The sequence below is a fragment of the Triticum aestivum genome, chromosome 5D (genome assembly GCF_018294505.1).
Source record: "Triticum aestivum cultivar Chinese Spring chromosome 5D, IWGSC CS RefSeq v2.1, whole genome shotgun sequence".
Classification (NCBI taxonomy): Eukaryota; Viridiplantae; Streptophyta; class Magnoliopsida; order Poales; family Poaceae; genus Triticum; species Triticum aestivum.
The window spans coordinates 567,176,448-567,191,006 of NC_057808.1; the positions used below are offsets into that span (position 1 = coordinate 567,176,448).

Consider the following 14,559-nt stretch of genomic DNA (forward strand, 5'->3'; position numbering starts at 1 on the left):
GCCCTCGATAAATTAACTGTCACTTGCTACTGTCTGTAAGTACTACTTCTGTCATTAAGTCTCTACATATAGCTCAGCTCTTTCATTGCATGTATTTATAATTATCCTCACTATATTATGCAGATTGAAGATCGTCGAGTGCAGAAAAGCAGAAATGTATGATATTGGGTTCATTAACACAAATCTCATAGATGAATTTACGGTTAAAAAGAGCGCCAAAGAAGCCGAGGCCAACTTGCTCAAATCATTGATAATAAATCAAAACAAAGATAAAATACTCTTTCCTTACAACTTCAAGTGAGTGTTACTGTCTTGTGCATATTCGGTTTCCCTTATTACTCGAGCGAGGTTATAGTAATGTAATTGATGAGTTATGCATGCGTGCGCAGCTTCCACTATATTCTCCTGGAGATTAAGCTTGAGCAGGGACTAGTAGTCGTCTTAGACTCGAGACGAAAAAATCCCGAGACCTATGCGGACATGACTAAAATTCTCAACAAGTAAGTTCAATCGATCATTATTGCACCATATCGGCAACTTTTTGTTCATTTCCTGATATCTCAAGTAATAATTATTTGCTTTGTCTTGCAGGGTTTGGAAAAAGTTCACTGCAGAGGCTCCGGGACTGCCGAAGGAGCTGCGATATACATACCCGAAAGTAAGTACTACTAGCTAGCTAGTTCCGCGCATCTCCCGTTGATTCTAGCTACTTTCATCAATGCCATTTATAATGCTTCTTTATCAGTTTGATTGACCTTTATTTCTTGTAAAGTGCTTGTGGCAGGAACAAGGGAATGATTACTGTGGATACTACGTGTGCGAGTTCATCTACAACGCGACTTACAAAGTTAAGCGGGGCTACTCTAAAAGACAATATGAAGTGCGTAAGCAATAATATTCACAATTTCATTTTATTACACCATCATTTCTGTTGAGTTTCATTCATATATATGTATTAACCCCCTTCTTCAAATTAGACGTGGCAGATGCAGAATGAACTCCTACCAGAAGATCGCATGAAAGCAATTCAAGAGGAATTGGCAAGATTCTTTCCTGACCACGTCATCAATAAAGCCGGAGAATACCATGTGGAACTTGAGTTCAGATGCTAGGGGATTGTAAGAGATCTTACATATTGTATATGTATGTAGCCAATAGCGTCGGATAGATAATACGAAAACTTGTTGTTCGACCAATCTCTCGGAGAAGGAGAGGTCGATCACTTCTCTCGGTATGCATGACGGACTTCTGTACTTAGTGGTTTCCTTCGTTTGCTTACTAGCTAGCATGTCGAGGGCCTCTCTATACGTATAGTACGTACCGTCGACCAAGCACGGAGATAAGAGATGACACTTCTCTCTATTAATTAATTAGCTACCTAACATAATATATGAAACACCTTAATTAACCATACAAAACCCCCAAATCCCCCCTCCCCCTTTAGAAAAAAAAATCCTAGCCCCTGAACAGCTGACGCGTGGATGCCTTTTGGTCCCGGTTGGTGCCACCAACCAGGACCAAAGGCCCTCCTGCCTGGGCTAGCAGCACCGGCCACGTGGAGGCCCATCTGTCCCGGTTCGTGTAAGAACCGGGACTAAAGGCCTTGGGCTTTAGTAACGACCCTTTAGTCCCGGTTCAGGAATCGGGACAAATGAGCCTTACGAACCGGGACAATAGGCTCTTTTTCTACTAGTGGAAGCACAATTTATTTTTATTTATAAATTGCAACCTTTCCTCTCTCTTGATCTGCAGCACTGTAGGGGAGTCACGAACGGCGCAAAAGACCCCCGCCCCCCCCCCCTCTCTCTTGATCTGGAACTGCGTGTCAGCGTTCTTACAGCGGGGCGGAGGTCTAGGTGGGATTCTGGCGGGCTAACATCGGCGGCAGAGGTGCTGCACACTCTCCTCTCCTCAAGGTACGAGCCTCTCTCAGATCCCCTTGTATATGCTGCAGGTGGTACTTTTTTCACTCATGGAGATTGTCCAGCCGAGAGAGATAGTTTGGCTCGTGGTTGCTTTTTGATTCATGGCTGTTTTTTATCCAATATCTACTCAAATAAATGTTGTCCAGTATGTGTTTGCAGTATATGCTAACATGTAATATCTTTTAAATCCCTATTACAAGTCATTGTAGCCATATTTTGATAATATGCATCATTTGTAGATGTTCAAGAAGATGAACGAAAGAAAAAGGATGGTTAGGGGAGCTGCTATTTTGTTGTACTAGCTGAATTGCAGTCATTGTTCGGGCTATAATAAGGAAGAGAAGATCACGTCTTACCTACTGGCCAATGCATGAAAGAGATCGAATTAGACTTGTGTTCTATGTGCACCTTGCTGAGATTTGTGTTTTATGTGCTATCATTTATGTGTCAAGCTTGTCAATATATTGTTATGTTGTCTTTCTTAAATATACAAATGAAATGCTGCCAAAATTTTGAATTTTATTTCATTCCATTTTTCATTCCGTTCTTCCAACCAAACACCGGAACGGAACCAACCCATTCTACTTTTTTGCTCATACCAAACACAGGAATGGAACCGACCCGTTCCTCTGAAATGGAACAATTCTACTTCATGACAGTTGGTTCCTCAACCAAGCACACCCTTAAGCGCCCCACTGTGCCTGTTAACATGAATCGCCAGCGCCGGCTGGAGCGTGTTATTTTATTTATAAATTCAAAAGTATAGTATTTGTGAAGATGTTGCCCGTGCATTTGCGCGCCCCACTGTGCGTGTTACCATGCATGGATCTCCAGCGCCGGCTGGAGCGGGGAGAGGAGAAGAATGCATGCTTGACCATCGTCAAGACGTCAAGTCGTAACACTTGATACGTGTGGAAAATAATTGTCACGCGCACTAACTATGAATTGTGTGATGACCCATCGCAGCATGCACCGTACGCGGGCTTGGCTACATGCAGTTAATGGCCGATCGACGTCGGACTTGTCAGACACGGCCTGCCGTGAAGCCATACATGCTCATGCACTCCGATCGACGCCGGACGTCTCAGACACGCCTGTCGTGCAGCACTGGGACGGATCGACCGTCGGCGTTGACGAGACCAACGACTCGGACCGTCGACCAGCTTCACTAATTCAGGCACTCTCTAATGTTACTACTACTAGTATATATCAAGGGTTCTTCAGTTCTCATACTCATAGTATGTACGAAGCCAACCACAGCATGAGTCCCACGGCCATTAATCTGCTTCTTCTCATGCTTGCCATAGCCGCCCACACCACCTTCCATGGCCGGCCGCAGGTGAGCAGACCTCTACCGGAGTTGAAGCCACACATCACCATGGGGGCGGGCCGTCTTGCCTTGTGGAAGCGAGCTGATGATTGCCACGACACACCGCCGGCGACCCCACGAGCTCATGTCGTCCCTGCGTTTCTCGACTCTTTCCACAACCTCAGATACTATCATAGTAACCTCTCCACGATACTGTTTTCCGGTAGGGTGCTTCCTCTGCTTGGCAACCTCTCCAAGTTGCACTACCTTCGCCTCTCACAACAGAGAAACGATGCCTACCTCCCATATGGACATGGTAGTGCGCATATGGACTCCACACAAGATGTCTCATGGTCAACACGCTTGAGTCTGTTGCGGCTCCTCCACATGATACGACTCAACTAGCTAGACTTGGACGTGGACCATCTTTCACCACAAACAGGCCACCCGTGCTCAAGCACACATGCAGCAAGTAGAAAATGTATCTTAGGGATTAAAGAGCCGGGATGAATTCAAAGGTGTATCTATGTATGTACAGGTAGAGTTCTTTTTTTCTCAAGTTGACATGGATTTTTTTTTTGACGCACAAGAGATAGAACACAGGAAAAGAAGAGGTTCGACGCGGTGCAAATGTAAGGTGTTAGTTTCCGGGCAAATAGAACGATTGTATGTTTGACCAAGATTATAAAGAAAATATCAACATCTTCAATACCTAAGGGATAAAATATGAAAAGACGAAATCTTGTTTTCGCCTTCACATCCTTGGCCACGGAGAAAGATGGCGTGTCGTTCCCACCCTCCCCTTCCCCTTCCTCAGGCGACGAGAATAGAGCGAGAATAAATCCCCAATCCGCTCGCCCTCCCCACCTACCTCGCATCAATTCGAGCTCTCCCCACCCCCAGCTTTCACCTACCAACTCTCATGGCGGGGGCGCGTCGTCGTGGGCTGCGGATCCGTCGACTTGCGCCGGCGACTCGGGTTGCGGAGCCGCGGGCGCTCCCACCTCCAAGGGCGGCTCCCCTCCCCGAGATCGACCCCAACTCACCGGGGGGTCGACGGGAGATGCGTCGGGTGGTGCGGGTGCAGTTCCCCAATCGGGAGGCGTGGGGAGACATCCACCTCGACATCCTTCGCTATGCGAACTTCGCCGAGCGCGCGCGCTTCATCGGCGACGACGGCTACATGGATGTGGAGCTCCTCTTCTGGGCGATTCAGGAGGCCGAATCGTCGGATCCCGCGCAGGCGGTGAAGTGGGCGTTCTTCAAGACGGCGAACCCATCTCACCTCAACATCAGGCCGCCGTCGGTGGAGGGGATTGCCAACATTCCGCAGGAATTCCTCCTGCCGGGGGTGGAGCTGCCCCGCCGCCGTCAGTAAAGGACCCGACGCCCCGCCTGCACCAGCACCACGCCATCGATCCCCCTCCCTGGCCGGGTGAGGGAGGTATGCATTCATTCCGCTTGTCGCATACATTCCGTTCGCGTTTGTTGGCTCTGTGTTCGCGGAGGATTCAGTTCAAAGTGTTGAAGGATTGCTCGGCGATTCAGTTAGTTGATTTGGATAAAACTAGGGTTTCCCCTGATGCGTTGATTGAATCTTTTGATGCTGTTGCCGTTTCTACGGTCTCTAAACCTGAGAGTAATTCGAATTTGGGCATTAGCCTGCTCAACAACGTGAGGGAGACAAGTCAAAAGTCGCCCTCTGTTCCTAATCAAGTTGCGACGGGCCCCAGCTTCAAAATTCGTGACCCTGTTAGGAAAACGCATTCTCAGGTTGCGCGTTTGCGTAGGCAGGGTGACCTAGAGACTATAGAAGAGCACTTTGGACAACTCTGGCTCATTCCGTCCCCTCCTTGCCGCCGCCTACCTCCTCCACCACCACCCCCTCGAATTACTCCCCCTCCCTCTGGATTCACTTACTGGATCCGGAAGGATTTGATCACCTCTCGCTCGCTCACAGCCGTTGATTGCCATCCTGTGCCTTGTCGTGTCTTTGATCCAACCCCAAGAACCATCAAGGTATCGAGGGAGGGTTTGGGCCCCGGATCCCTTTCTTTTGCAGCCGTTGTGAAGCAAGGATTGGCGATGTCTGACCGGAGGATTGCTGGTGCGGGATCTGGAGCAGGCGGCCCCTCGAAGGCTGTTGCTCAGAGAGTCAACTCGCAAGGACGGAGGAGGCAACCATCTGCCCCGACCTCGAAGGATCCGGTGCCGGCAGCAAAGCCTACCAGATCCACAGCCTCTACGGCTGCCTCATCCCAGGTTCAATCTTCTCAATTTGTAGAGGTGGAGATGGAGCAAGTTTTAGATCCCAAGTACAAGGACATGATCTGTTTCAACTGTGGTGGTCCAGAGCAACTGTGGTGGTCCAGGACATGATCCTTTGACGTGGAGTGGAAGACCATCTTTCACCACAAACAGGCAAACCGTACTCAAGCACATATGCAGCAAATTAGGAAATGTATGTTAGGGATTGAAGAGCCGGCCGGGATGAATTCAGAGGTGTATGTGTAATTGTGTATATGTATGTACGTAAGCGTAATTTTTCTTAGTTGACATAGAGTTTGTTTCGACGCACAAGAGATAGAAGAGAGGAAAAATAAGAGGTTCTATTCGGAACAAAATTAAAGAAAAATTAGAGGTTCGACTCTATGAAAAAAAAAATACTCCCTCCGTTCTAGAATATCAGTTGTGTCAGTTTTCGCGCAAGTCAAACGATTGTATGTTTGACCAAGATTACAGCAGAGAATATCAACATCTCCAATACCTAAGGACAAAATATGAAATACTTTTCATGATGTGGATCAAATGATATAAATTTAGTATTGTAGATATTGGTATTTTTTTTAGAAATTTGGTCAAACATGCACACCTTTGACTTTTAGAAAAAAAAAACTAATACATCTTATATTTTGAAACGGAGGAAAAAGAAAGTCATCACCCAACTTTAGGTTAATGCAGCCTCTATAACTAACATGACTACACAACACCATGGAGTGTGCCGAGAATGTCGTTTGTGCTGCTTATCGCTCGTCCATCCTTCCCATTTTGCACGGATGTGTAGGGGCACGACAAATGGAGAGAGACGCCATTGCCAGAGAGAAAGGAGGGGAGGTGATGTTCGATGAACTTGCTGCCATTGTCGCACTGAATACACTTGATAAACAATTGAAACTGCATGAGTACATAAGTGTAAAAAATCGCTGGAGGATGGGGGAAACATCAGATTTAGTGCGGATGGGGAAAAGACTAGGCATGCCGTAGATGTATGGGAAGAAACTAAGGGTTTATTACATGAAGAAAGAAACTCTTGCAAAAGCTTGGAAAAGGTAGTTCTGTTGGGATGCCCCAAATGCCGATGCCACAGATCGCCCGTAGTGATGCTGATGAAGGCACCAGATCCACCAGTGGGAGAGCCGAGGAGACTAGTGGAGCTATTGGACCTCATGATCGGTGCCAAGTTGCTAGGTCCTTCACGAGAAAGCCAAGAGGGTCAAATTCAACTAAAACACTGTTGTCAATAGTAAATTGGCCAACAGAAAGTAAATTCTTGATGACGTTGGGAGAAACAATAACTATGTTAAGAGAGAATGGAAGAGGGGAGAGAGAGTGAGACCTTGCCCGCGGAGGTGACGGGCATCCAGGAACCATTGGCAACAGTGATGCCAGACGAAAGTTTCTTTGAAGGAGAACAATTAGAGGATAGGTTAGATGAGTTCCCGGTGGTGTGTGATGAGGCGCTAGAGTCGAGGTACCAGTTGGTGTTTGCGTGTGGCTGGATGGAGAGGTTGCTCATTGCAGGGTTGAACATGTTCTGCTGGTCCAAGGAAGGAGTCGATAGTGTGGCAGGAGCGGGCGACACCCCATGGTAGAGCACACGGTAGGCTTGGTGGGTGTTGGGCAGGCGGGCGCCGAGCACTTCAGCGGCGCTGGTCGGTATCCAGGGACGTGCCACTGAGTCGGGAAGGAGGGCGCAAAGTAGCACATCACGGATGATGGCTAGAAATTGCGCATGGTTTCGTTGTAGCTTTTTTAAATAAGAGTACCGATCCCACAGGGAGCATAGGGATTGGGTTTTGTCACTTGTAGTGACGTATGTAATTATGCCTGCAAGTATTGTAGACTCAAAGCAAAGTGATGGCTAAAATAAATAGTTTTTTTGAGTAAAGTGCCAATGTAAATTCAATAGCATGAAAAGAAGTAAATGAGAGCAGCCAGAATAGTAACTTGTGAATAGGCAGAGGAGTAAGGCCTTCTCAGGGAGTCTGCAATTCTGTTGTCAGGAAGTCTGATATTCCCAAGGGCGTTCTTGCCCTTGACTTTGCCCTTCCCGCCATCCGTGCGGCAGTAGAGGTCCATGACGTAGAACGGGTCGAGGTGGATGTGCTCACTGCCAGAGCTGTTATATATCCAGGCATCTCGGAGTCGGATCCAGTGGTCGTCATGGAGGAGAATGCCGGAGATCGCCGGAGAGGAGCTTGGTACAATGGGTGGGGACTAGAGTGGAGTGGAATACAGCTAGTGTTTCCTTCAGAGTGCGGCGGGTAGGGGTCAATTTATGTGGGGTCGGATGGGACACATTGGGCTGGATCCGATGTGGCTAGTGCGTCCGGACTGGTGTCTCCATATCCAACCCCCGTATGGGCTGGATAGGGAGAGTGCCGGTTGATCCAAACGTTGGGCCGGATATGAAAAGACTAGTTAGTGGCGTTTTTTCACCCAAACACTGACCGGGTAGCCCACGCGGACGTTTGGAACGGGTACGAGGTTTCGGTTGTAGATGCTCTAACCGCGATCGCGAGAATGGGGGGTGACGGTTTTCTCTTCAGGCTCGATCGCGATCTCCATCTGATGGGGATCGATGTGTCCGGCCGTTAGATGAGAATTCTGTCGTTCGCCAGTTGAAAAAGACAAAAGGGGATAGAGTAGTACCAGATCTCCAATTTCCTCTCCTTGCACATGGCGGCGCCGCCGCTGCAATCAGCAGATTAATCTCGAGTAGCTTTCTTCTCCTACCCTGCGTCCGCGCCATGGAAAAGCTCGGGCCAGTGTGCTGCATGTACGCCCCCATCAAGCTGAAGCGTCCGCGCAATGCCGGTGATGAAGGCGACGGAGTCGGGGATGCCGACGACCGGCTGAGCACGCTGCCGGACGAACTCCTCCACGCCATCCTGTCGCGTCTCAAGGCCCTGCATATGGTGCGGACGTGCGTGCTGTCCATGAGGTGGAGGCACCTCTGGCGCGCCATGCCGTGCCCCGACATCGATTGCCGGCAGTTCACCAGCAAGGTGCCTTACTTCATGAGCTTCACCAGCAGCAACCTTGTGCGCAGCCACGACGTGGCGCTCCTGGAGAACTTCGGGCTGCAGTCGGGTTGTGAGATGAGTTGGGTGCGCGGCGCGCGCCATAGGTCAAGATGATGATGCATCATGGCCTAGCCGGCGTCAAAAGCTCTCGTCTTTCCGCTGCTTATTGATCACTAGCAATGTCAAGATCGCCTCCTCCTCAGTCCTCACTCAAAAAATTGGTCGTCAATGGCAACTAGGATGTGGATGCTGATGAGTTTTTTGCCGTCACCTGGATTATTGCTGATACTGATATACCTCTGCTCCATTAACTGATCTTACGAGTGTACTACGTACATATCTTCTTTTGTGTCCTATTCGTAGTCATGCTGGGCCCGATGGCAGACTTGTATTGATTAAGAACAAAGTTTTGGTTGTAGTCAAGGTCTTGGTTGTTGAAAGCACCACCCAGTAGAATTTTCCTTAAGTCGGCCCCTCCAGAACCTGGACAAGCAGCCGCGGCGTGGGTGGATGTGCTGCAGCCTGCGCGCGGTGGCAGGGATGCTGGTGGAAAATGGGCGATACCCTGTCCTACGGCTCATGTCCAACGACATGTTCAAGAGCTCTTGAAATGATAGATGCAACCTACTCCCTTGGTTTCTAAATATATACATCCGTATGTAGTACATCTCTATTGAAATCTCTAGAAAGACTTATATTTAGGAATGAAGTACCCTTCCGATGGTGGAATTGTGAATTTAATTGAGTTCTGGATGGAAAACATACAGAAACATCAACTGTATCTGTAAGTCAAACAACAAAAGAGATGATCCCTACAAACTGAATGCCATTGCTTGATCCAATCCAATACAGCAGCCAAATGGCAAGTTATTCACGGAGACACAGAGGTGGCTGATGACTTCCTTCAGCATCTATCTGCCAAAGGGATGACAACTACGTACAAGAATACTGCATGGATGCATCACCCTGTAACCATTTAATGAGGGAGTAAAAGATTATGCTGCCACTACGCTTTTTATAGCGTTGATGAATGATGAGCACAATCATACATTGGAAAGTTAGTAATGACGTGCACAAAAATTCAGTTGCCATGCTTGGGCATTCCTCTCATCCAAACTCTTCCATCTCCACATCCATTGCCTCCACAACATTCTTTAGAGTCCCCACCGGCAGCGGCTGTAAACTCGAACCGTCGATGCCCGGGCAGCGTGGATGGCGAGAAGGTCATCGACGCGTCTGCGCAAGAAGGCCACGTCCATTCCAAAAACCTCCAATGCCCCCAGCGTCTTCTTCCACACCAGGAGAACCTCGCGAGAAGAAGTAGCAGCAGCAGCATGAAGGGGGTCATGACGCACTCGGCCATGTGGCTGGTCTCCGTGATCATCCCTTCAGCCAGGATATCGTTTGTCTCGAGCAGGTTCCTGTGGAGGACCGCCTTCTGGGAACAGCAGAGCTCATAGTACCTCCTGCGCAGGCCGTCCGGGAGGTTGATGATCGAGCCATGGAGGATGACTTGGAAGTTCTCCACGTCACCGAGACCTGGATATGGAGATCTCACGTCGTGTTTGTCGATGCATACTCCTCCTTCCCTCGCAAACAAGGTTGTTGCCATCATGCTTGATGTTGAGCTGTTGTCTCCAGCGGTAACCTCTAGATGATCTTTAGAATTGACACCATGTTCTGAACCTTCTGCCTCGTCTGCATTGTGGAGAGTGCAACACATGATACAGAAGATTCAGATTTGATAGGTATGCTATTTCAGTGTGCAATTAATAAATGACGAACAAGCGCAAGAATACGAACAAGATGGAACTTTCGACTCACTCCATATGTTATTCTTCTTGGATGTGTCCAAACCGGGCGGTCCATTTCTTAGTATATGCACCTAAAAACAATATATCCCTCCCAGAAATTAGACCGCTAAAGTAAGGTAGTGATCCTACCGTGCATTTGGAAGATAAAAATACCACAAAGGAATGATAGAGAAATCGATGAAACATCCGGGAAGGACTTGCCTTGAATTTTTTGGTTCCGTCGAGTTGAAAGACCACATCGTCGCCGACCCTAATACTATGCTTACGCGCAAATTCTCCCCACCCACCGCTCAGCGCCTTCCTGTCGTGTAGGTAATTTGTATCATAGCTCTCCCCATGCTCATCTTCTAATGTGATTGTACTATTCTCCTTTGGAAGATGCGCTGTGCAAAAGCTACCCGGGAGACCCTACAAGAGGAGAACAAAAGGCAGTATTTTACACTTTGCTTTTAGTTTAATCTTCCGATAGAAAAAGAAAGGCAAGCAATAAGTTGCTTGTAAGCAAATATACCTAAAGAACAAAGACTTACCAGATAAAAGCCTTGAACTACATGAGATTTTAACATACGCTTGGTGAAGCTGTGATATTCTCCTGGCAATTTCACCTTTGTCAAATTGGAGTGCTGAATGTCGTCAACAATTGCCGGTTTCTGTGCCATTTTCTGCTCCATCCTTCTCTTAGCAGGTTTGGAACCCGCTGGCCCGCCTCTCTTCCTCTGTAACACAACCGAAGCACATTTTCATAATTAGTCTTTGTAGGAAAAAAAAACTAGCTTATTTATAGTTAGCCTATTCCTCCAACGTAAGAAACTTGTCTTTGGTGAAGCTGGGCTATTCCCCTGGCAATTTCACCTTTGTCTCTGTATCGTCTCTCAAATCCGAGTTATGAATGTCGTCAACCAATGCCGGTTTCCATGCCATTTTCTGCTCCATCTTTCTCTTAGCAGGTTTGGAACCTGCTGGCCTGCCTCTCTTCCTCTGTAACACAACCAAAGCATATTTTTCATAGTTAGTCTTTGTAGGAAAAACTATCATATTTATAATTATTCTGTTCCTCCAAGGTAAGAAACTTGACTAAGCAATCCACAATACTAAGTCAGCGATATGCGCCGATCTGCTTACAGCTAGCCCTACACTTAATATGTTATCATATTTTTCCGTTTTCAGTGAAACTTAGCATGATTATGGACGTATGATTGTTTAAACTTTTTAGTCACAAAAATATATCGATGAAGCTATATGGAATATGCATTTCTTGCAGGACCTTACCGTCGACACAAAAGTATCATCCTTGTCACTCTTGGCAACCTTGAAACATGTCGGGAATCCTCTCTTTTTCTGCAACACAACCAATGAACACAGGGTAGATAATTTAATATCTGTTTATTAATGTGACTAAAGGTAACAACTAGTGTGAGTTGTGAGATTTTTTCGATCAGTCGAAATCTCTAAAGCAAAATGAAGATAACAAATAATCTTTACTTTGAAAGTTGTAGTTTTCTGAGCCGTTGGTTTATAACGAACATCAGGGCGATTTTTTCCTTGAATCTCCGTGCCCTCTGGCCTAACGATCTGCCATAAGTAGGTTAGATCAAGAAGTTGCATGCTTATACTACTTTATAAAATCATGGCCAAACTGAGGAGAATAATGAGGAGCTATTGCAACAATGTGAAGATACATTATCTTTTCATAGGTGGTAATATATGCACAGCATGGAACCAACTATATATATATGCTCTGTTTGATGTAGGAAAGTAAAGAGGTTGGACACTTACTCTGAGAGGAACATAATCGACCTTGCTCTCTACATCATGGGAATCATTAATTGCGGCAGAGTTTTGATTAACAACAAAAGGCAGCTCCTCATCCTGTGATCACCAAATTTTCATGTTGCGCATCACAAGAAGTACAGATTTACAACATATAAATGCAGAGTCTCCAATTATTAATAACCAGGAGAATGCATGCAGTATATATCATTGTGTATTTGTAGTAGCACTAGAGTGCTAATACAATCAGGAAAAACATAAGCATGGCGAACAACAGAGAAAAAACTAACGACGGAACAGCTCGCACAAAAGACTAGAGAAGTGGCATGCATCATAACAATATTAGTCAAAGCTTGCAATAACAGGGAGTGATCCTTGGGGGTTGGATATACAATCCGGCCACGTGGGTTCAGGTCCTCGTGACACAAATTTAAGTTCTTGTTTATACCAGAAGAAGTGAACAGTCCAGTGGGTAAAATGCAGAGAATGTGAGATCTGATGGCTGTAAACCAGCATCAGCGGTAGTGACGCTGCCGTTGTCAAGCGAAGACAGTGTTGGGGAACCATCATAGGCCATGGCAGACTGCGAGGGGTAGTCCATAGGCGGAGAAATCATCATTAGTTATGCAAGTTCATATATATATATATATAAATCAAAGACAAAATCTTCTTTTCTCAAGAACCACCTCTCCTTTTTGTGCAGGATCAAAGGCTCGAGACAATTAAGGACCAGATGAAGCAGATGAGATTAAGCAGTGAAATCAAATGAAGGCGTGGGTGGGTTGGGTGGTACTTACGTGGATGCGATCCGAGGTGCATGGATCCGAGTCCGAGGTAGCTGCTGGTTGGAGATCCTTCCATGGGAGTAGGATCACCGTGTCCATGGCTGGATCCTTCATGGTTGGAGATCCTTCCATGGGAGCTAGCTGGATGCTTGGAGATCCGATCGAGGTGTTGAGTTGCAAGCAACACATGGGAGGAGGAGGAGGAGGAGGAAAATGACGGACCATGATGTCGACGGGATTTTAAACTAGACTAGTAGAAATACAAAAAATCGAGACGTTGGAAATAGAGGACCGTTTCCAGATTAAGGAGCTGAAAATCAGAGGATTTGTTTCCAGGCAAATCGGATTGTTCGTTAATTTGGTCCTTCCTTGGCGGCTGGTTTGCATCTACGGAGTATTTGCAGACGCAGTCATGATCCGAGCGGATCTCGTAGTATCATCCAATCCCGATCCACAAAATCTGGGCCATCTTCCAACCTTTCCAATGGTGGACATATATATGCACATCAGATTCACATTCCCTGACAAGTGTATATATACAGTTACAAAAACAAACAGCAACAAGGACAGAACTGTAGAGCATTACAGATACATGATCATCATGCAGCCATTCAGTAAGGGTCTGTGTGTGTGGCCCATGATTGCCTAGTCGTTAAGATAAAACAATCCAATCCATCTTTCACATTCTGGTCATAGGCATTCTTGTCACGCATTGTCAGCAAAGCCGCCTCGCCGTTCAAGGAGTCCGAGGGGTACAGATCGACGAAGCCGCCTCGCCTTGCAGTTGTGTTGCTGTCTGCACTCTGCAGCAGCACAACAGCAACAATTTGATGCTCTACCTACCTCTAGTAAGTGAAAACAACCGAGCCGACAGGGACTAGTAACGACCTTTTTTGTTTTTGCGGGGAAGGACTAGTAAGTAAAATAGTGATTTAAACGTTCTTATATTAGTTTACGGAGGGAGTAGTAACGACTAACCAGTTTCAATATCGATTATTACCAAACACTGGGCTCCAAGCCTGGTTGATTGAAAAACAGAATGAAGCCCACGCATGCTCATGCGTCATCGTTCAGCAACACATAAATGCTTGTTTTGCTGGTGAATTAGGTCGGTTCGTCAAACTTTGTTGGCCCTCCTATTATTGAAAGTACTTTTTTAGGGGATTATTGAAAGTACTTAAAAATACGAAATAAATATTGGGGGTCAAAAGGGCGCTTTGGGTATACTTATCCCAAGGCATAAAATAAATGGTCCTGATTTAGCCATCGCATTGAGCCATGTCCCAATTTGTATTTTTTAGCACTCTAGCTCAAACTGCTTGAAAAGCATGAGTCAAAATTATGGCCAATAGATTTGTTATCTATATCTAAAACTATATTGATCTCTGCATTGCCAGAATTCATGAACATTTTTGACAATTTCGCAAACAATTTTTTAAACCATGGGAACTTATTCAAATTCGTGCACATTTTTTGAAATTGTGAACATTTTTTTAATCGATGAACACTTCATGAACACTTTTTTAACCAATGATTTTTTAAAACAAATTGAAATATTTCTTGAAATTCACAAACATTTACGAATCTTGTGAATATTTTTAAATAATTCATAAACAGTTTATGAATTTGCCAACAATTTTTCTAAAATTC

At 46.1% G+C, this 14,559-nt stretch overlaps 1 protein-coding gene across 1 annotated transcript; it reads right to left on the bottom strand.

Moving 5' to 3' along the window:
* Positions 1 to 9,346: 9,346 nt before the first annotated feature.
* Positions 9,347 to 13,099, bottom strand: LOC123121259 (B3 domain-containing protein Os01g0234100-like). Its single transcript, XM_044541166.1, has 10 exons — positions 12,922 to 13,099; positions 12,573 to 12,707; positions 12,131 to 12,223; positions 11,837 to 11,926; positions 11,624 to 11,692; positions 11,207 to 11,332; positions 10,885 to 11,070; positions 10,556 to 10,762; positions 10,365 to 10,425; positions 9,347 to 10,238 (listed from the first exon to the last, which is right to left on the bottom strand). Exons 1-10 carry the CDS (start codon positions 13,096 to 13,098, stop codon positions 9,622 to 9,624), a joined length of 1,761 nt encoding a protein of 586 aa, XP_044397101.1. The 5' UTR covers position 13,099; the 3' UTR covers positions 9,347 to 9,621.
* Between the last annotated feature and the right edge of the window lie 1,460 nt (positions 13,100 to 14,559).